The sequence below is a fragment of the Propithecus coquereli genome, unplaced genomic scaffold, assembly GCF_000956105.1.
Source record: "Propithecus coquereli isolate 6110/MARCELLA unplaced genomic scaffold, Pcoq_1.0 Scaffold461, whole genome shotgun sequence".
NCBI classification, from domain to species: Eukaryota; Metazoa; Chordata; class Mammalia; order Primates; family Indriidae; genus Propithecus; species Propithecus coquereli.
This window is the reverse complement of record NW_012150408.1, coordinates 1,203,540-1,225,277: the sequence shown is the minus strand read 5'-3', so window position 1 is coordinate 1,225,277 and position 21,738 is coordinate 1,203,540. Positions and strand designations below refer to the sequence as shown.

The 21,738-nt window shown below is 44.0% G+C and overlaps 1 protein-coding gene across 1 annotated transcript in view; it reads right to left on the bottom strand.

The window, feature by feature from the left end:
* The window catches only part of VGLL4 (vestigial-like family member 4), a 158,118-nt gene extending 137,067 nt beyond the window's left edge, over positions 1 to 21,051 (bottom strand). The window contains exons 1-2 of the mRNA XM_012655161.1: positions 20,703 to 21,051; positions 5,759 to 5,835 (exon numbers count right to left, since the gene is read on the bottom strand). Of these exons, the coding sequence (XP_012510615.1) occupies positions 5,759 to 5,822 (64 nt within the window). The 5' untranslated portion in view covers positions 5,823 to 5,835; positions 20,703 to 21,051. The remainder of the gene's footprint in view (positions 1 to 5,758; positions 5,836 to 20,702) is intronic.
* Between the last annotated feature and the right edge of the window lie 687 nt (positions 21,052 to 21,738).

Genomic DNA, 21,738 nt, shown 5'->3' with positions numbered 1-21,738 from the left:
AGCACCAGTATTACTGATCACTGAAAGGAGAGATTCCTTAAGCACAAGGAAGAATGGTGATCTCAAATTGTATTTTCATTAAGTACCTTCCAGGATTACCCTGGACACTGATTAAATCAATGTCTCATGAGCAGTGGAGTGATTATTTTAAGTAAATTTATTCCTTCTAGGCCATCCAGATAAGTAACCATTGTGTTACTACAAAACCACCATTTTACTATTTATTTTAGCTCTACAGTGTACTATTGAGATATTTCTTTTATTCTCTGCTAGTAGACATAATGAAGTCTTAAGGCTATCAGGTATTATAGACTCAAGTCATCACTTTTATGCTTATGTATATTCAAGTAATATTATCATAAAGATAACCATATTGTGATTATGTAAGAGAGTGTTCTCATTCCTAGGAAATGCACACTGAAGTATTTAGGAGTAAGGAGACACGTTACCACCTCCTTACTCCCATATGCTTCAGGAAAAGTAACATGCATATACATACATACCCATGTATACACATATGTGCAGAGACAGAATATGTGTGTGATAAAGGAAATAGGGAAATAAATAAACAACTGGTGAATCTGGGTAAAGGGTATGTGGTAGCCAAAGCATTACAACATCTCATAACTAGAAGGCTCTGTTCCTCCCTCTTAAAGATACAGATCCAGAACTCCCCCAGGAGTATCATTAAACCAGTGACTCATGGGGGAAGGGGCCTGAAATAGAATCCCGCGCAGGGCTTTGTCAGAATGTTCGCAAGTATCCTTTCTGCTGTCTGGGCAACACTGCCGCAATCAGCCACTTTCATGGATGCAAGTGCACGGTATGCCCCTCCGGTGTTGCAGGAGAGGAGGGTAAAAATCACCCATGCAGTGATCAAATAAGGCTACCAATTATCAGAAATGATCATAGAATGAAATACTTAATAAACACTAAAGAAGCGTTGCAAGGAAAAGAATCCGAAGGCTATGTTATATAGAGCACTATTTTTAAACCTAGCTTTTCTGAAGTGCATCTTTACAAAACCAGGAGTCCCTGAGACACAAGAGAGAAAGAGACAAATACAGACAAAACAACTGCACTTTGCTTCTGGGCTTTTCTGATGAAATTCTCCCATAGTTCACCAAGCCAACTTCCAGCCGGGCACACACAGCTCCTAGAAGGCAAGAGTGCAGTGCTCTTTCCCTCACTGCGGGCAAACCACCAGATCAACACCAAGACTCCAAGGGGACTAGACAGGAATGACGTCATGATATTGTTCCCTTTCAGGAGCACTAGAAGACTTGGCACCCTGATGGTAAGCAAACATGACTACTCCATTACAGTTCCTCTCTATTCTAAGCCTATATTGTTTCTGAGTTTTAGAGTGAGTGCTCAAGAAAATGGTCACTTCCCTTTGGTGCTACTTATTTAGCTCCCTCTTGTTCTCTAAAGCCTGCCCCTTTACTGCACCAGGCCCCAATCCAGTCTGCCTAGCAGACACTGACTGAGAAGTCACCATCTATGCTGGCATGTCTGAACACCCTGGCTCATTTTATTTTCATGCAGTAGTCAGATCATCCCCGTACATAAAGTGGAGAAGTCAGGAGTAAGTGTATCCCACAAAGGAGATTTAAACCAAACCATGTTTTTCAAACTGCAGGTCCCAATTCATTAGTGGATCCTAAAAATCAATTTAGTGAGTCATGACCCAACTTTTCTTTAAATAAAATAGAATACAAAGACTAGAAGAGGCATATCAAACTGTACTATATAAGACAAGGCTAAGTATTATCTCTTAAAACTTTTGGATCGTTGTGTCAGTATATGAGTACAAAGATCACAACATAAAATGATTTTTTACTATGTGCCATGGTCAAAAATGCTTCAGAGCCACTGTAGTAGATGCTGAGAGGAAAAAAAAAGAGAAAAGAAGAATAATATCGAGAGCAGCTGAGTGGATCTTGTGACAGATTTACTTTTTGGAGGCAGAGGGTGACTAAAAGTCATCATGATCTTTGAGGAAAGAAATCAGTCTGAGAAGACAATATGTGAGTACAACTGATCATTACATTATAATTAATCTGATCCCGTTTTCCCCCCTCCTTTTAAGGCAAAATAGATCACAACCTAGATACACAAACATACTCCACAGCCGGGGTGTCAGTCCCCATAATAATAAAAGCTTGCACTCTTAGGAATTCTTTACTTGGAAGGATTATGGTAATTCATGCTTCATCAATCAGTCAACTTTCAATGATCATCACTAAACAAGGAGTTAGTGAATTTCTAGGAGCAGATGCAAATGCAACACCTGCAAAAGCTGCCATCTTCCCTACTGCTGTCGCTACGTCATTCACACCAGCCTTACGCAGCTTATCTGCATATTAATTCGATTAGATTGAAAGTACTATCACCTCCACCAAAACCCTCAAAATCAAAAAGTTTTAATTTAAAATTATTTTAATCTAAGTGAGGAAGTCAGCAGATACATAAAGACCTCAAAAGATACAAGAACAAAATGACCAAAACCAAAACATTTTGTAAACACTGCAATAACATGATGTATCACATTAAAGACAGGCCAAGGTATTGTTTTAGACACTAGCATAAAGTGCCCTGTCTTCTCATTTTGATCCATTTTTACTACTAAAACTACAGAGTTAGAAAAACGCTGGAGACTTCCAAGCACCAGTATTACTGATCACTGAAAGGAGAGATTCCTTAAGCACAAGGAAGAATGGTGATCTCAAATTGTATTTTCATTAAGTACCTTCCAGGATTACCCTGGACACTGATTAAATCAATGTCTCATGAGCAGTGGAGTGATTATTTTAAGTAAATTTATTCCTTCTAGGCCATCCAGATAAGTAACCATTGTGTTACTACAAAACCACCATTTTACTATTTATTTTAGCTCTACAGTGTACTATTGAGATATTTCTTTTATTCTCTGCTAGTAGACATAATGAAGTCTTAAGGCTATCAGGTATTATAGACTCAAGTCATAATAGGTACTGTTCTGTTCAAAATGCTAAAACAATAACATCCTCAAAAATGCCCAGTTCTCCAGGAGCAAAAGAAAAGTTAAGAGAATCATTTAGGTCACCTAGGTGAGTTGGGAAACTGATCTCAAGTAGTAGAACATATTTCTATTTGTAATAAGACACCCAAATCAGATTACATACACAAGACTTTTTTAAAGTGTTGAGAATGTTAACCTTCCCCAAAGTGTAAGAGCAATTTATAACAAAAGCTAAAACAGAATTAATCTAGGGCAGAGAAAGCTGAGTCAGGCTGAACCAGACCAAATAAGTCTAAGAAATCAACTGAAAGACAATGAATTTAATGTTCGACTTTGTCTATAAATTGTATGACTTTTCATATGCTTTCATAATAATAGATTACTATTAGATTAGGTAATAAAACATACAATACCTAGTTTTTGAGCTCTGCATACTTGAGAGTGGTACACAGAACACGGCATTAAGAAAAGTCTCTCAAAAATGTTGTCTACATGTTAATAGCGATTACAGACATTTTGGGCTTTTTTCCCTCCACCTTTGTCAAATGTAAAAAATGATCCCGAGAAGCTGAAATCATGACAGAGGGATTCCAGAATCATGTCACCCAATTCCTAAACCAACTGGAGTCATCGGAGTCAAAAGAAGAATATTCCAGAATAATGTCTACTCTGTGATTGTCCCGGTGTTACATGTGTACTTATTATCATTTTGCCAAAACACCAACGGGCTGTGTTCAACACAGGAGGAAAGTAAGAATTCCTCTTCCCCTTGTTGGTATGGTTCTGTTTCTCTGAAAACCGCTCCCTCAAACTGTGGACTCGGAAGGAGGCCTCGCACCCGCGCCCCCAAGTGTACCATCTCCTCTCCCACACGCTTCACACCCGCGAGGGTCTGTGCACAGATACGTTCATGAGCTCCATGAAGGCAGGGATTGTATCCTCATCTGTACACGCCCCCTGCGCAGAAGGCCCGATCGTCCCTCACTGAATCGGAACCTAGGCACGCCTCCAACCTGAACAGCGATCCTGAAGCTGGACTTCAGGAGTGAACCTGAGAAGGCAGCAAGAAAAAGGAAAAAAAGAGAGAGGGAGAAGAAAGTCTTTTATTCTCCACACTCCAGGACACAAAGGGCCACCCTGAGGTCACTACTTCTATTTTTCATTTACATAAGCAGCATTTTGTTTTACTGATCCTAACTAAACTTGAGCAGTGTAAAAACAGAGAAATTCAAAATACTACCTTATATAAAAACTTCTAAATAAACCATATTAATGTTCAACACAATCTGTAAACAGCTATTCAAGTCAGTTACACTGACTGAGATCTTAGAGGCATAAAGGGGTTTTTTTGTTATTTAGATAAAACCCTTCGGCCCGAGCCGCCTCTCCCTGGCTCCGTGTCTGTGCGAGTGACACTCAACATCTCTGAACTCCCACTTCCTGAGTAAGGGACAATCACACCTCACCATCAGGTAGTCGTATCTTCCCAACAATCGAAAGCTAAGGAAATGTGAATCATGTAAGAGGTTGGAAAAACCCTTCCTGGCCATCTCGTCCAGTCACCAGCGGAATAATAAGCCTGTGGCGGTCGTGGGCAGGAGGGTGACACAGGCACACAGACAGGATGGAAGACTGGGAGAAGTCCTGTTGGAGGCCAGCAGGAGAGAGGGCAGGGCAGTCCCAACCAGGAGTAGAAAGCCAAGGTAAGCACTGTATATGCGACAGCCCATTTAATCCTCACAAACACTTTGGAAGTAGGTATCGTGATTTCACCTTACTAATGAGAAAACTGAGGCTTGCAAAAATAAAAGTCTAACACCTAGCAACAAGGCAGACCTTAGATTTTTAGGACATGCATGTTCCAGCCTACCAACCCATTAAGAACTAAACTGGACAGTAGCACGTCTTTGAGAATTTATAATGCATAAAAGCGTGACCTTAAATTATACTTTTGTTATTAACATTTTAATGCTTAGAAAAAGAACACTCGACCCTGTTCCCATGTAAAACAGTAATTCTTACAATATTGTTTAGCAAGGAATTTTAACTTTGAACAAGAACATTTAAAAGCAAATATACTTTAGGATGTTCCACTTTAACATACTGGACTAATCTTCCAATGCTGATGTTCTCTCTCCTTTTGCCTGTCCCCCTACCACAGTAATGAACTTTTCTCCTCAAGATTTGCTATCTCTCAGCTATGCAAACAGAATTTTCACGACTGTTTTTCATTATGACACATACAGCACATTTCCAACAGTATGAATGGCCTCGGATGATTTTTTCCATCTCTAATTCTCTATTTGTCAATTAGTCTATCAACCAACACATACTTATGTCAACTTCTACGGACACATAGGAGCCTCTTCACTCCAGATCACTGAGAGTAAGCTGTGAGGGAAAGGATGACCTACAAGTAATCGTTTAAGCTCTAGCATCCAAAGTTAAAACACCAGTTCAACACCACCATCCACACTTGAGCCCAGGAGTTCAAGGCCAGCCTGGGCAACACAGGGAGACCCCCATCTCAAAAAAGAAAAAAACCAAGTATCCAAAGTTTAATGCCAGTTAAAATACTTCCATGTTCTGGTACTTGAAAATAAAAATGAGCACGCCACAGTGTCATCTCCAATGAAAACAACCAAAATTAACAGCAAATAGCCACAGCACCATGAAGAGAAGCACATGATTTTATTATGGGGCCAGAGACAAGAGGCATCGATGGAAAGCACTGAGAACAGATTCCTGACTTACGTTTTTCGTCATCAGCATGCACCAGAGATGCTGCCCTGGACAAAACATCCAATGGCGTCTCCATTCCTAGTTGGAGCCTAAAAGGAAAATATAGAGGGGAGAAAAAAGAATTTAAAGAGAGTTCAAAAGACTCTTTTGGAATTCTAGTAGCTAACAGGATGAATGATTCCCTAACCAAATGCATTCTCCTAAGGATGAAATTCTTCCCGTCTGAAGAAACAGAACGGACTTGCTTCAGGAATAGAGCAAAGGGTTAAATTCCATTCTGTCTACTACGCTGCACTTTGCCAACCCCAGGAAGCATCGTGTCAGAACTAAAAGGAAGGATATTGTGAATATTCATGCCCATGTTATTTGGCGCTTAAAAACGTTTATGTGTGGGCATAACACGCCTGCACAGACAGACCCAATAAAAAATGTTTTCAGAACAAAGGCTGCTCTATGAACACAGCATTACTACCAGTCTGAGACTTGTTGTGGTGGTGGTTGTGGTTGTCCTTGGTTTACTAGTTTTAGCAGAAATTACTAAGATTGAACCATTTTGCCCTTTTGCCTTAACTAAGAAGTTACAGTCTCATCGGCAAGAGAGGGACTCAGCGTGGCCATGCAGGTGGAGCTTAATGTATGCAGTATGCTCATGAAAAGCCGTATGCTAACTCCACTGGTAAGCTAAATGGTGTTTCAAGTCAAGTAAGTATCTTTATTTGAAAACGTTGCATTTTGTAGTGTACTATTCTGTCACCACCACCTACCATAACATATCAGGGCCATGTTTTTTAATAAGATTAGATTTTTATTTTTAACTGTTTCATTAAATTACAGCATACCTATAAAAGTAAAAACTGCAAAAAAATTTAAAGTTGGAGGAAAACCCTAGAAAGTCAGGCTGCTTTTGCCCATCTCCCCTTTTCTGGATTATTTAACACACACAAACAATTACTGGGAAAACATACATAACCTATTAGCTCAACAGCTGAGAAAAACACCTTAACTGTACCACTTTAAAGACATTTGACATTTATTCAGCATCTTCAACATTTATTGAGCACCTGCTATGTATGTGCCAGTCACAACACGTGATAGACTAGCTTTTCTTTATAATACACTTCAGAACTCCAAAGAAACATCATCCTTGATCTTGAAATACGACTTCATTCAGTAAACATTATATATCTACTAGGTGCTAAAGGCAGGAAAAATGAACAAAGCCCAGGAGTTGCCTCAGGGAGCTTTCAATCCGTACAGTAGACACGTCCACAAGAAATCTAGTTTAAAGCAGCGTATTTCCAAAGCATTTTGCACTGGATGACCATATTTTGGAAAAGAAAAAAATGTTTTCTATGGTAAATAAGTTCAGGGAAGACTGGAGTAAGCCAACGTAAGCAGTGTGTTTTCCGTGCAGGGGCGAAGACATTAGGGATGGTAGATCTATGTGAAGTCCCTCAGACTTCACTGGCTGTTCTTTTAACCTGAACTTATCTTGGGAAATATTGGATTAAGGCACAATGTGCAAAGTATCAAAACAGTGCTATAAACAAAGTCCTATAGAAACACAGATGAATTCTGAAAGGCTTCGTGACGAAAACAGAGCTTGAGCGGAGCCTTTAAAGAACGAATATAAAAGCACTCCAGAAGGGAAGAACGTAAGCACAATCTATTCACCACCACACTGCCCAAATCAAAGAGCAACTATCGAGGGATAGGATGTAAGAGACAAAGACGGAAATCTAGATTGGGGTCACACTGTGGAAGAACTGAGGGCTTTGGTGGGATTTGGGCTTGATTTCATACACATTAAGGCACTGCTGAAATCTCCATCTGAACGGAGATAACTTGGTCATCTGTGTTATTTGGGTAGCGCCAACGACGGCCTGGGAAGCTAAAGGCAGCAGGTGGATGAGGGGAAGCCAGAGCTCCAGGGAGGCAGGCGGAAGGCGGTGAGGGGCATTAGCTTGGGGGCAGAGACAGAACTGGCAAGGCCTGGCAGGTCCCAAGAGGCGACGGGAGAGTCAAAGAAGACTCTGAGTGACACAGAGGACAATGACCTCATAAACCAAATGGAGTAAATTTCTTCCTTTCCACAGAGAAGAGAGGATGAGTAAAATCAGAGGCATAAGGGAGAAAAATTAATGGCATTCACATTCCTAAATCTTCTTTGTAAGACAGGAAAGATCATTTCCTGAGAGAAAGGATTTGTGGACTTGTTCAAAAGTGGAGAAAACAAAGAAAGGTTTGGGACTGACAGAAAAAGGGTTGTTCAACTCCCAAGAACTGAGTGATATTCTCTTCACCCCAGCCAGTTTCCTATTCAGGCAAGATCTGGGTTTAATGTCTTGTGATTTTTGAATAGTAATTGCTGATAAGCATTTTACTCCCCAATATGGTATTTAGACTCGATCCCTTAAATTAATTTCCTCATTAAGTTAAAGGACAATGCTTTCAAACTTCTAAACCAAATCCATATATGTTAACATATGCCTTAAGTAATGCAAATTATACATAAAAACAAAATATCAAAGCATAAAAGCGTCAAATAACACAAAGAAGTACACCCACAATTCTAGCATAGTAGAAGATTAGATATTTAAGTTTATTCTCATACAATGAAATCTAAAACCCCCAAGCAACTTACATTCAAAGTAGGTAGATAAGAGACTGGGTGTTTGGAGTTCATCTACAAGGCATCTGCCATCTGCTGCAACTTTACTAATGAAACCAACCGATTTTTATTACACAATTATTCTCAGTTTAGCAAAGCACCCAAGAGAGGTTGAAGAGAAATAGAAGATATGATCTCTGCTTTCAAGGAGTTATGATCTTGTTCATGAAATTAAGGTATATGGGATAGGATAACAATAGGCAAAATTAAAAAAAGGTTAATAAAAGACTAAATATTATTTAAAACTAAAATGTGCATTGTGTGATAAAAGAAAGATCAACATCAGCTAAGGTGTTTACCTTGGCACATCTATTTTTCATTTGTTGGGGGTGGGTAGTTTCAAAAAGCCACTTCGCAAGTTTCCTTCCCCAGTTTCCCCCCTCCAGGCAGTCACTCTCCTCTCTGACCTCCCTTACTTTCCTGGATCACATTGTTTGTCTGTGTATTTCCTGGGTGCAAGGATTCTGTCTTATCCCGTACAGTTGTGTTGGGTCAACAGTCTCAAGAAAGGGACAGAGGAAGGAATGAGAGCCTGGGACAGATAGGCTGAGATCAGCCTGGTTAGAATTGGGAATCCACTTAGGAAGCAGCAATTCAGGTGAGTTAAGCTAAGTTCAGGTGAGCATGATGTGGTAGCCTTAGGAAAGAGCTGACAGCTGGCCTTTAGGTTTACACTTAATGTCACAGGCAACAGACAGTTGTCATCATAGTCCCTGAGCTGGCCAATGACATGATTTTAATGCTTCTTTAGTTTAGAAGTTCTGTGTAGGGTGGTTTGACTGGAGCGGGTGACATGAGGAGTTACTGGAAGAGAGGATTAGTTAAGAGGCAGCTGTAGGAAACAGGTGTTAGATAAGGACAATACAGGTGGGAGACGAGGGTCAGGGACCAGGCATTATGTAGCCACAAAAGAACAAAGCAAATAAAGGTTGAAGATAACAGTCATAAAAAAAAAAAAAAGTCTTTTGAATTTTACATCTTGTACAACACCCACAGTCCAACAAAACCAATAAAACATATTGAAAATGTGGCGAGGGGGCCCCATGGCTACAGTATTTGATGGAGGGTCACACTACATTAACAGGCACATCAGGCCAGGCATGGAGGCTCACACCTGTAACCCTAGCACTCTGGGAGGCCGAGACAGGAGAATTGCTTGAGCTCAGGAGTTCAAGACCAGCCTGAGCAAGAGCAATATTCTGTCTCTACTAAAAATAGAAAAATTAACAGGGCATCACAGTCACAGCTACTTGGGAGGCTGAGGCAGGAGGATCACTTGAGCCCAGGAGTTTGAGGTTGCAGAAAGCTATGATGATGTCATTGAACCCTATCCAGAGTGACAGAGCAAGACTCTGTCTCATAGAAAAGAAAAAAAAAAAACAGGTAAATCAGTATTATGGTTGTATAAGAGGGTGATCTTTGGACACCCACCTGTCTGAGTTTGAATCTGGCTCAACCACTTCTGAACTGTGTGACCCTGGGAAGTGACTTTACTCATGTGTCTGTTTCCTCATGTGGAAAATGGGGATATTAATATTGCCTCCCTCAGAAGGTGTTCTGAGGAATGCATGGGCTTTATAGGTGTAAGGTAATTATTTATCAAAAGTGTACCACATATGTGGAAATCAGTATGAAAATTTCTCAAAGAACTAAAAGTAGATCTACCATTTGATTCCGCAATCCCTCTACTGGGTATTTACCCAGAGGAAAAGAAATCATTATACCAAAAAAATATCTGAGCCAAGCGTGGTGGCTCACGCCCGTAATTCTAGCACTTTGGGACCAGCCTGAGCAAAAGTGAGACCCCATCTCTACAAAAAATTGAAAAAATTAGCCACAAATGGTGTACAGGTGCACACCTGTAGTCCCAGCTACTTGGGGCGGCTGAGGCAGGGCTGCTTTAGCCCAGGAATTTGAGGTTGCTGTGAGCTACGATGATGCCACAGAGCAAGGGACCAAGACTCTGTCTCAAAGAAAAAAAAGGAAAAAAGATATCTTCCCTTGTATATTTACTGCATCACAATTCACAATCACAAACATATGAAATCAACCTAAGAGCCCATCACCTGACCAGCAGATAAAGAAAATGTGGTATATATTTATACCATGGAGTACTACTCAATGATAAGAAAGAATGAAATAATGGCTTTTGCAGCAACCTAGCTGGAACCGGAGGCCATTATCCTAAGTAACTCAAAATAGAAAAATAAATGCTACATGTTCTCACTTATAAGCAGGAGCTAACCTATGTACACAAGGGCACACAGAGTAGTATAATGGACACTGGAGACTCACAAGGGGCAAAAGGATGAAAAATTAATTACCTATGGGGCACATTGTACACTACTAGGGGGATGGGTCCACCAAAAGCCCAGACTTCACCACTATAAAATATACACATGTAACAGAATTCAACCTGTACTCCCATAAATCTATTAAAATTTTAAAAATTAGAATAAAAAAGTATTAGTCAAATGTATGCAAATATATCAAATAAATTGCAAATGACACTAAGCATACTGACGATGACAGGGCATTGACCACGACTTTGGATAGAGTGGTCTGGGGAGACGAATGGAAGGCTGAGACCTAAAGGACGAGAGAAATTAGCCAGAGAAACGGTAAGGAGGGCCAGGAGAGAGCAGGCAACGAACAGCACATGCGAAACAGACAGACCCACAGAGACAGAAGCTGGACAGGCGACGCGGAAGGAGACCAAGTGGCCGGCTGAAGCTGGCGGGGCTGCTCGTGCGTGCCGCGGGGCACCCCACGCCGAGACTTCGTTCCACGTGGCGAAAACCCGTGAGCAGTCTGGAAAACTTTAAGCAGGAAGGTGACATGTCTGGTTTATTTTCTGTATGATCATGCATTATCCACCATCTTTCACAAAAGATTATGCAGCATCTGGAAAGTAAATCTAGGTATGTCCCAATAACGCCTTTTTTCTGTAGTTTTTATATTAGAATATAGTGGGCCCGACATGGTGGCTCACACCTGTAATCCTGGTACTTTGAAAGGCAGAGGCGGGAAGATCGCTTGAGGCCAGGAGTTGGAGACCAGCCTGAGCAAGAGCAAGACCCCGTCTCTACTAAAAATGGAAAGAAATTAGCTGGACCACTAAAAATATATAGATAAAATTAGCCGGGCATGGTGGCGCATGCCTGCAGTCTCAGCTACTTGGGAGACTGAGGCAGGAGGATTGCCTGAGCCCAGGAGTTTGAGGTTGCTGTGAGCTAATCGTGCTGTTGCACTCTAGCCGGGGCCACAGAGCCCCCACTTTGTCTCAAAAAAAAAAAAAAAAAAGAACATAGTGATAACCCAAAATATAATCACTTGAAATGCTGACACCTGGAACATAACAACATCATTAAAGTGAGAAGACTGTGGCTCCAGAAAAAGACATAAAGTGCATTTTTAGGGTGTTCCACCGTACTGCAAACCCATTTCTGGTCTATCCACATTCACCTTTTCCCATCGTTGTCAAATACGAACATAACCCATCATGAACAGACGTATATTTTGTTGTGGGTTTTTTTTTTTCAGGCAATGGTCATATGTTTTCTCTGTCATCCTACATTCCTTTCCTCAGACTCCCTTATCCCCAAATAATATGATCTTTCAAATAGCTTAAGGTTGAGAATTTGGGAAGAATAGGTATCAATTCTAAAGGTACTAAAATTCAGGAGCATTCAGTGCTAATGACAAGCTTGGCTATAAATTTGAAGCCACCTTTTGACCTTCCACAAAAAACTGTCCCTTTTTGATCAACAGGGGAGAAGGGCACCTATCTTGGGAACAGAAGTATGGGGCATGTTAGATTATACTGCTTTTCAAGGAAGGGAATGGAATTCCAAGATGTATGGAAGTTTTCCAAGGAGACTTCCAAGATGAAAGCAGGAGCACCAGGAGTGCTCACTCCAAGGCTCTCCAGTGACAGTGGCTAGCTGCAGCATAATTTAAGGAATAGTATGAAAACGTGGAGCAACTGTCTTGGTTACAGGTGGAGGTCAGGGTGGGAGGAATCACATTCAAGCTGCCTGATGTTCCTGCCACACACATTGTAACCTGGCCAAAAGTCAGAAACAGGAAGACATCACTATCTTGAAACACCTGATGGCATCTCCAAGTTTCAGATGCACACTATTCACTATCCCTAACTCCAGCTGGCCCTGTTCCGTCAGGAGTGCAAATTCTATCCCCCCACCAGGACCACTCCCTGGGCTAACCAACTAGGCCTCAGCCAACAATGCACAATGGTAGGACAAACCTACAAGTCTGAGCTACCGCACCATGGCATGGAGTGGACAGCTTTTTTAGCCATCAAGAATTTACAGCCATTCATTGGGTATCTCCTATTTCTGCCAAACACTATACTTGGACATTCCAGAAAAGGAAAAGTAAACTCCCTGCCCTTGAGCAACTCATACCCAATGCAGATCACACTATGGTTGATCTGGCTAGCTGGCAGTCTCAGCAAGAAGGAAAACTGAAATGAAAAATCAGACCAAACTGTCACCAGATTCTGGTGGTCACATGCAAGCACAGTTTCATAGCTTTAACATCCTCCTAGCTGTTTCCTCCCCACAGTACACCAACTGATGCACCATCAACTTCGTGCAGCACAATTCTTCCTGTCAGCAGCCAACATTCAAATCATCCCTCTCTGCTCTTCTTGCTAAGAATATCTCTCATTGGTGTAATGCTTTTTTTCTTTTCACACTTTACCATCTGCTAAGTCAACAGAGCCAGGACTTCAGCAACAGAATACCTACGTTTGAGCCCTACTTTAAATCCTTCATTCATTCAATCAATAATTAATCCCTGAAAGCCTATTTTGTTCTAGGCCTTGCTCCAGATGTCTAACAGTAATTATACAGGCCATTCATTCATTCATTTTGAGACAGGGTCTCACTCTGTTGCCCAGGCTGGAGTGCAGTGGCGTCATCATAGTTCACTGCAACCTTGAACTCCTGGGCTCAAGCCATCCTTCTGCCTCAGCCTCCTGAGTAGCTGGGACTATAGGCGCATGCCACCATGCTCGGCTAATTTTTTATTTTCTTTTTTGTAGAGACGGGGGCTCGCCATGTTGCTCACGTTGGTCTCAAACTCCTGGCCTAAAGCAATCCTCCCACCTTGTGGGCCTCCCAAAGTGCTAAGATTACAGATGTGACCCACCATGCGTGGCCTGGGTCAGTCATTTAACCTCTCCAGGCCCTAGTTTCCTCACTTAAAAGAACATGGTAAAAACATTGCCTAATTTCCTATGATCACAAGCTTGTGATGTGCATTAAATGACATAACTGAAAATGCCTTATAAAGAAATAGATTTTATCATTCTACCACTACCATCACCTTATAACTGTATAGCCATACTTTTTCAAAACATATTCACAAAAATGACCTCATAGGATTCTCACAACCAAACTGTGAGATAGGCTACATGGCCAAATATGATTATTGTTACTATTCCACAGATGAAAAACTGAGGCACCAAGAATATAAGTAACTTCCTAAAGAAGCTAAGACTAGAATATCCAACTCTCCTGATTCACCATCCAGTGCTATTTTTACTATCCTTAAGTTTATCATCTTAAAGAGTTTGTGGAGAAAAGCATGATTATTTATTAATAGCTTAAGTTACCCAAGAAAACAAAACAAACCTTCCATCAGCATCCAAAGCTTCTAGCCTTTGTTCTTTCCCCTATACCTTGACACACACATCAGGCAGTAACGCTACAGTTTCCACCGTGGGCAAAGGGAAACAAGCCCTCTCTTCTCAGTAACATGAACACCATGCTGTATTTGACTTTCTTTTAATTAAGGTAGGCATGTAGTCACACTGATGGCAGTCAAGGCAGGTAAGACAACTGTCACACCAGATGAGTTGACACTGAGACTGGGATGAACGACAACACTGGCAACGGCCCACAGAGCCATAGGATTCCTGGGGCCACAGCTACAGAGGAGTCAAGCCAAAGCCGTCAGGACTTCCGGCTCCAAGAGCAAGTTCAGTATCAGAACAGGACAATATCTACTTAGTCATGCTCAAGAAAACCTGCTGTTAAGTTCCAGTGGCAAACTGCTAAGGTCCAGATACTTTAAATTTTTCAGCTTGGTGCTTGTACTTCTCACCACCTTAAATTGTATGCTACCTTTCTAAACAGAAGCCAGCTCTTGCTCAAAATACGCTTTCGGTAGTCATACTATCAAAGAATAAGCACAAATAGATGGATCCTTTGCTATTCTAGCTGTCCTTATCTAGGCAGGTTCCAAGCATGAATAACTGGCCCATCATGCCATAATTTGAAGCACCGTATCAGATACAATGTCAGGAGGACTTGGTTAGCTTCATACATCTAATTCCTCACTTCTACACATAATCATTCCTGAAAACTCATTAGGTTAAATGTCTGAAATTTGAACAATATATCTGCATGTTCTATGTCTATTTCCAGAGAGTATATGTATGTGTCTGTGTGTGTGTGTGTGTGTGTGTGTGTATATATATATATGCATAAAATCCCTAATTAGGCTTCTTTCAGGTGCCTGCCAACCTCAAGCATAATCCCCAGAACAAGAGCCGGTTCCATTGGCAGTTCTCTCATTGTCCTAGAAGTTGGTATGTTGGTACAGGTCTGTACCCTTTCCATAAGGGTTTAACGGCCCTCCCGCGAACCTCTGCAGGAGGCAGGTCTATAGGTTGGGCAGCATCAATCTCTTATCCTCCAAAGTAGGGCACATTAGATAGCAGGCACCGGTAACTTCAGGTGCCTGCCATCAACTCAGCTCTGCCTACTGCTTGTCTCCACTTCTCATCACCCCAACAGTGAGACCTCAGTTAGCCTGGACTGAATACAGGGATACCACTCTGGGTAGAAACCCTGAACAAATGCTCAACTAACCACTTGAGGTTTTCTGATGCTAAAGTGGCCCAAGGCCTGACTCCACGGCCCTCCTCACCCTGTGGGAGGGCTGGGATGTGATATTTACTCATAACAACTACCCCGGCCACCACAGTAGTGCCACCATACAGTGACTAAAACCCTCGGTTACTACAATACAGTTTGGTATCAGTGAAAACTATGTGAATGCATAGACTGTACTAAAGTTGACCATGTTCCAGTTGGGGGCCATCTATACTGGCTGAGCTGCAAAACCAAACTTTATAGCACATTCTATGACCCTGTGCAAGGCTGCCTGATGCTGGCGTAAAATTCTTACTGCTGGGTGAAGTTCACCCATCTCCCTAAAGTGCTCCCTGAAAGTAACTGTATGGTGGGCCCACACTGACACTGCTGTATCTAAGGGGGAAAATAAAATTCGCCTGGACTTTTTGAGCAAATGACCAATTCCCACTATTTTTCAGTGCTGTTGTCAGCCTGAACAAAAATGAACTATGCTTTTCTTTCTCATAGTTAGGCTAATAAGAATCTATCTCTTAATTTTCAAGACTTCAGATTTATACAGCACTGCACATGAAATAAGGGAAACTCTTTAGCTCTTCTTGTTTTGTTCTTGCATTTATTTTATTTGGATACTTAGGATTTCTTATTCACAATTGCTGAGGGGCCAGGGACCTATCACTCCCAAGAATAAGAGACAGATTGCATCACAGTTCAAGTTAGCAAACTTCCTATAATAAATACCCCAGGTCTAACTCTCCATTGTTCCAAAATCTCAACTCTCAGTCTATTAGAGCCTAGATAAACTCATCTGACTCATGACACAATGTACCATTAGGTTGCACTCTAGTTATTTCCACCAGTAAATATGGTCAATTCTTGTTATTCACAGTAGTTGTGTTCTATAAAATCTCCATGAACACTCAATTAGTGAATAATAAACCACTTTTCCTAGGGGAAACACAGGGTTAGGTTCCTTTGAGCCTCTGGTCACATTTTTGTCAACTATCAATATATAACCTTGTTTTATGTGTGTTTCTGTTTAAAGACACCTCACTTAATACCTATTGTGCATTCACTAACATTAAACTTATGGCCAACAGCACTGTAACTCATGCCTGAATGACGCTCATCTAATACATGTATTTTCTCCATACAGTATATCCCAGCCTTCTTGGCTGAACAACACTAGACAACACTTCAGCACCACTTGGAGGCCATTTTAAATAGCAAACTGCCAACAAAAAGCACAAAAATGTGAAAAAATGTGGTACTAAACAAACTGCAAAAAACACAGTTCTTTACAGTGTTAAGAGCTGAAACAAGAAGGTGGAGTATTGCTTTTTTTGACTCCCACTGGGGGGGAGGGTCTCTGTGCATTGAGAGACTCAAATTTTTGCCCACCCTGCACATGTCCACAAATGTACAAGAAAGCACCACAGCACTGATTTGGGGGTTACAAATAAATTTTAGTGAGTAGGCAAATTCATAAATATGGAATCCAAGAATGAGGATCTGGTTATCGGACCTGAGGCATGAGACACAGAAAGTACATTCTACAAGGTTTTCCTCCTTTGCAGAAGAGCTATTACATTGTAATCTAGGTAGAAAGAATTTTTCTGGTTTCGGTACCTCTTGCACTCCTTCTTTTCCTACCTTGTCAGTTTATATGATCAAGATTTGGCAATCCAGTTCTTAAGTTGTTGGAGTTTTGGAGTTTTATTTTTCTTGTTTTGGGGGTTTTGTTTGTTTGTTTTTTAAAATGGGGACAGATCCTAAATAGCCACAGACCGATTAGCAGCATTCACTTTACTGTTTTACTAAACTCCCACATACAGACTTCATAAACTTTAGAGTCTCCCTGAAAGAATCACAAATGAGCCTCAGTTAACATACCTTGCAGAAACTTTTTCATACAAAGAAAAACTTTCTCTTTTACCAGGTTCTCATAGCAGCAACAGCTCATCTAACACAGGCAATAAACAGACAACTCGACATGTCAAAAAATCACCCTGCAGTGTCATAATTTCATGTATTTGACTAAAATGGAACATTAAAATTATCCATGTATTTGACTTTTACCTCCTGAACTTACAACTTTTAGTATTTTATTAAGTCATGTTCAAAGTTACAAAACAACTTTTATTATTTTTACTCTACTTATTATTTTATTAAGGCAAAAAGCTGCACAGCAAAAATATCCAAGAGAGATACCCAGAAGAGACGCAAAGTAAAATCGCCCTTTGGATGTTTTGGGAACCACAAGAGAGAGGCTGGTAACAAGGCTGACTCCACAAGGACTTAAAAGGAATTTCCCATTACAAAACATTTAAAAGTTAAATTTGTTTCATAATTCTCCTGTATGTTAAAATCTTCAGGTAAGGCCAGGCGCAGTGGCTCACACCTGTAAATGCACTCTGGGAGGCTGAGGCAGGCAGATTGTTTGAGCTCAGGAGTTCGAAACCAGCCTGAGCAAGAGCGAGACCCCGTCTCTACTAAAAATAGAAAGAAATTAATCGGACAACTAAAAATATATAAAAAAAATTAGCCGGGCATGGTGGTGCATGCCTGTAGTCCCAGCTACTCAGGAGGCTGAGACAGAAGGATCGCTTGAGCCCAGGAGTTTGAGGTTGCTGTGAGCTAGGCTGGCGCCACAGCACTCACTTTAGCCCGGGCAAAAGAGTGAGACTCTGTCTCAAAAAAAAAAAAAAAATCTTCAAGTAAAATCATAGTTCTAAATCAGTTGGGGGAAGCAGCAAGGGCTGTGTCTATGAAGCTCTTTCAAATCTTCAAAGACTTTTATAAATAAAATGATACAAAATACTTTCAAACCACATTATTCGCTGTAATCCTTAAAACTCTGTGATGTATTGGAACAAATATTATCACCCTCTTACAGAGGAAAATAAAACACAAAGGTTAACTATAAGTAACTTGCTCTGGTCACAAACCTAGTAGATGACACAGATAGAACTCAAACTCAAGTTTCTAGAAAAAATACTCCAGAGCTGTTTTTACTACAACATTCACAGTTTTGGAATGTAGTCCATGGCTATTTATAGCAGAATTATCTTCTTAATTGTATTGTGTTTTGGTCAACATAAAAATTAGTTTGCATTCCCTTCCGAATGGAAGGCAAAGGCAGGCTGCCCATAAGTGTGAAAAAACGGTGGCAGGGGAAATCAGCCTGGGATTAAAATTTTGCCAAAGTTAAACAACAAATTGAGGGGTTTACATCATTTCCACCGTGGAGGAGATGACTTTTCAGCCAGATGTAACAGGAAACACGCAAAAAAACACAAAACTGTTTTGAGTGTTAAGACAAGAAACTTCTGATAAAAGTATTTATAAACGCATTATTTAAATTTAGAGCACTGAGATTTAGAGATGATAAATAGCTTGTCCCGAGGCCACACCATAAAGCCCGAATGCCGCGGACCCCAAGGTCTCTGGACGGCCCACTCTACTCCCCTCGCAGTCACGTGCACACTCATAGGATACAAGCAGGAGGCAATGAACGTCAAGGCCGTGGACTGAGAGACCGGAGCAAAGAGTTAAAGTTTGGTATGCTAACATGGTATGCAAAACTGACCTTCCAATCCTAACAGGCAAATTAACTGGGTTTTGTCTTTGAATGTTTAGGAAACAAACGCCAGCCTGCTTTTTAGTAAAGGTAGGCTTGAATTTAGAAAAAGATATTAAAACTCCACAAACTGGGAAATAGAGGGGGCAAGCAGCTGCTGACAGAACCGGGAAGAGCCGCCCCCGCGCCGGGCTGCTGGTTCTTATTAACCACAGAGAAGGAAACACAGCCAGCAAACAGACAGCACCAACGATCAAAGTGAAACCGATTTTTTTAATCATCTAGTTTAAACAGACGAACACATGCCAGTAAAGCACATAAATACTAATAGTCCCAGCAAGTACTGTCATCATAACCTAAAACATTTAAATGTCTTAATGTGATGAATCAAAGGAGACTTTAAGCAAAACAAAAAAGAAAAAGCCCTTTGCTCTTCGGCTGGGCCTGCGCGCAGTGCAGGAAGAGTGTGATTCTGTTTTGGGGAGGGGGCAGGAAGTATTCGCAGAGGACAGCGTCCGTCCCAGGGGCCGGTCCACCCCGCAGTCCCGCACCCCGGCCCTCCCCTGCGGGGGCCGGGACCGAGAGGTGCAGAGCGCCGGGCCTCCTCCCCGGCCCAGGACGCCCTCCACTCGGACCCCGCCAGGGCACGGACCGTCCCTCCCGGACTCAGACGCCTCCGTTCCCGCCGGGAGCCTCACGAGCCGCCCCGCTAGGACAAGCCACCTCCTCCCTCCGCGGGGCGTCCCCGGTCCCGCTCCGGGCCAGCCCTGCTGAGCCCAGCACAGCCCCGCCGGCCGGGTCACACCGCACTCACCGCCGGGCGGCTGTGGGCGCGCCCGCCACTGGCCGGCCGGGCCCCGCGGGGGGCTGGCAAGGCAGGACCCGGCGCCCGGGGCGCACTCGGGGACGCGCCAACGCACAGGCGCGCTCGCGCCCGCGCTCCCGCACCGGCTGTCCCCCAAACACACGCACACGCGGGCCGCGCGCGCTCGGCCGGCTCGGCGACGGGCGCGAGCGCGGGAGCGCGAGGAATCCCTGGAATGAGGTGCCGCCCACTCTCGCCCGGGCTCTGCCAGGCCGGCCGGGACACGCCCCCGGACACGCCCCTCCCACCCGGCAGGTGGGGGCCGAGCCCAGGTGAGCCCGAGGGAAGCGGGGCGGGGCCTCGCGCGGCGCGGAGCGGCCGTTTCCCCTCCCCCGGCCGCCGCGCGCCGGCTGCAGCTCGTACCTACCCCGCCGGTGCCCGGGCGCTCGGGCAGCCAACGTGCGCAGGGGCCGGTGCTCGCCGCGCCGCCCTTCGAGGCGCTCGGGCCGGGCAGGGCGCGTGGACACAGCACCGCACACGCCCCCGTTCCCCCGAGGCCCAGCCAGTGGGAACGCACCTCAGCATTCCGTGCGGGCCCAGGTGCCCGCCGCCGCGGGCCAGGCACCTTCCCCGCACGCACACGGCAGGTTCCGGCGCGTAGTGGACACGGCACACGTGACACCGACGTCCACGGTCCAGCCGTACTCCGTAGCCCCTGGCCCTGCTGCCCCTTCCCCGCCTCGCAAGTGCGCGGAATTCGACCCAGCCCTGCGGCACCCACGCTGCCCTCGGCTTCGGAGCCGGGGCCGTACCGGCTCGCAGGCAGCCGGCAGCCCGAGGGCGGGCGGACCACCCCGGGGCCCGGGTGGGCGCCCACGCCCGCGCACCGCCGCCTCCCGCGCTCCGCGGGGCGCCGGCCTGGCTCCTGCCTCGCCCTCGCGGCACCGCCGCTCGCCCAAGCCGCACTGCCCAGGCGGGCGGGCGGCCGCACGCACCTGGAGGCACGGTCGCACTTGCGTCGGCAGGGTGTGCTCGGCGCCGCCGCGATCACAACGGCCGCTGCAGTCCGGGGCACTCGGCCGCGGCTCGGTCTCCTCCCATTACCGCATTTCGCACGCCGCCACTCACTTCTCGCACACGCACACACAGCCCGGGCGCGGGCGCGCGGCGGCGGCTTCCCCTCCCTGGCCCGGAGGAGGAAGTCCCAGTAAATCAAAACAGCGTGGGAGGGAGAGCGCGGGGAGAGAGCCCCTCCGGCCGCTCGCACGGCAGCGTGCGCGGAGCTGGGCGAACTCCTGGAGTCCAGGACCCGGCCCGCTCCGAAACGCGCCCGGGGCGGGGCCGGGAGGAGGAGGTGAAACGTTCCTAATTGGCACAGGTTCTGGTTACAGCAGCCGCGCAGACATGTGACCACGAAAAGAAAAGGCCTGTCTTTAATTTTTTCCTGTCATTCTCCAGGGATTTGGTGGTAAGGGGTACGGGGGGTGGAGGCCTGCTACTCCCCGATCCCCGGCAACCCTTGCCCCATTGTTTTCGCATACTGCCACAATTAAGAAAACATTTGTTTAACATATCCAGCCGCTAACTTCATAAAATAAATAGTCAGAGACTGGACTTCCTCTGGCTCGCTTTAAATGGCTTCATGTTGCTTGCCTTCTGGCTGTTCTCAACCCTCAGTCATTACTGTGAGGGCTTTCCCTGAGAGAGGGCTCTGCGGAAAGGGAAGGATAACAATAAAAACAAATACCAGCTTACATTAGTGCTGCAAAGAAAAAAATTGCTTTGCAGTGTTCAAACTGTTTTCCCATCTGTTGCCTCATCTGATCATATCAAGGCACAGCACAGTATTTCGTTTGCTCTTGGCCCCTGTTGGATATGCAGGACAGGTATTAATAGTTCCATTTTACAATGAGATTAAACGGTTTACCTAGAACAGGTGGCGGTGTTGCCCAGGTCTTGTGGCCCCTTGTGAAATTCACTCTCCTCCAGTCCACACGGGGCCACTGGAGATGGGACAGCTCAAGTGACAAG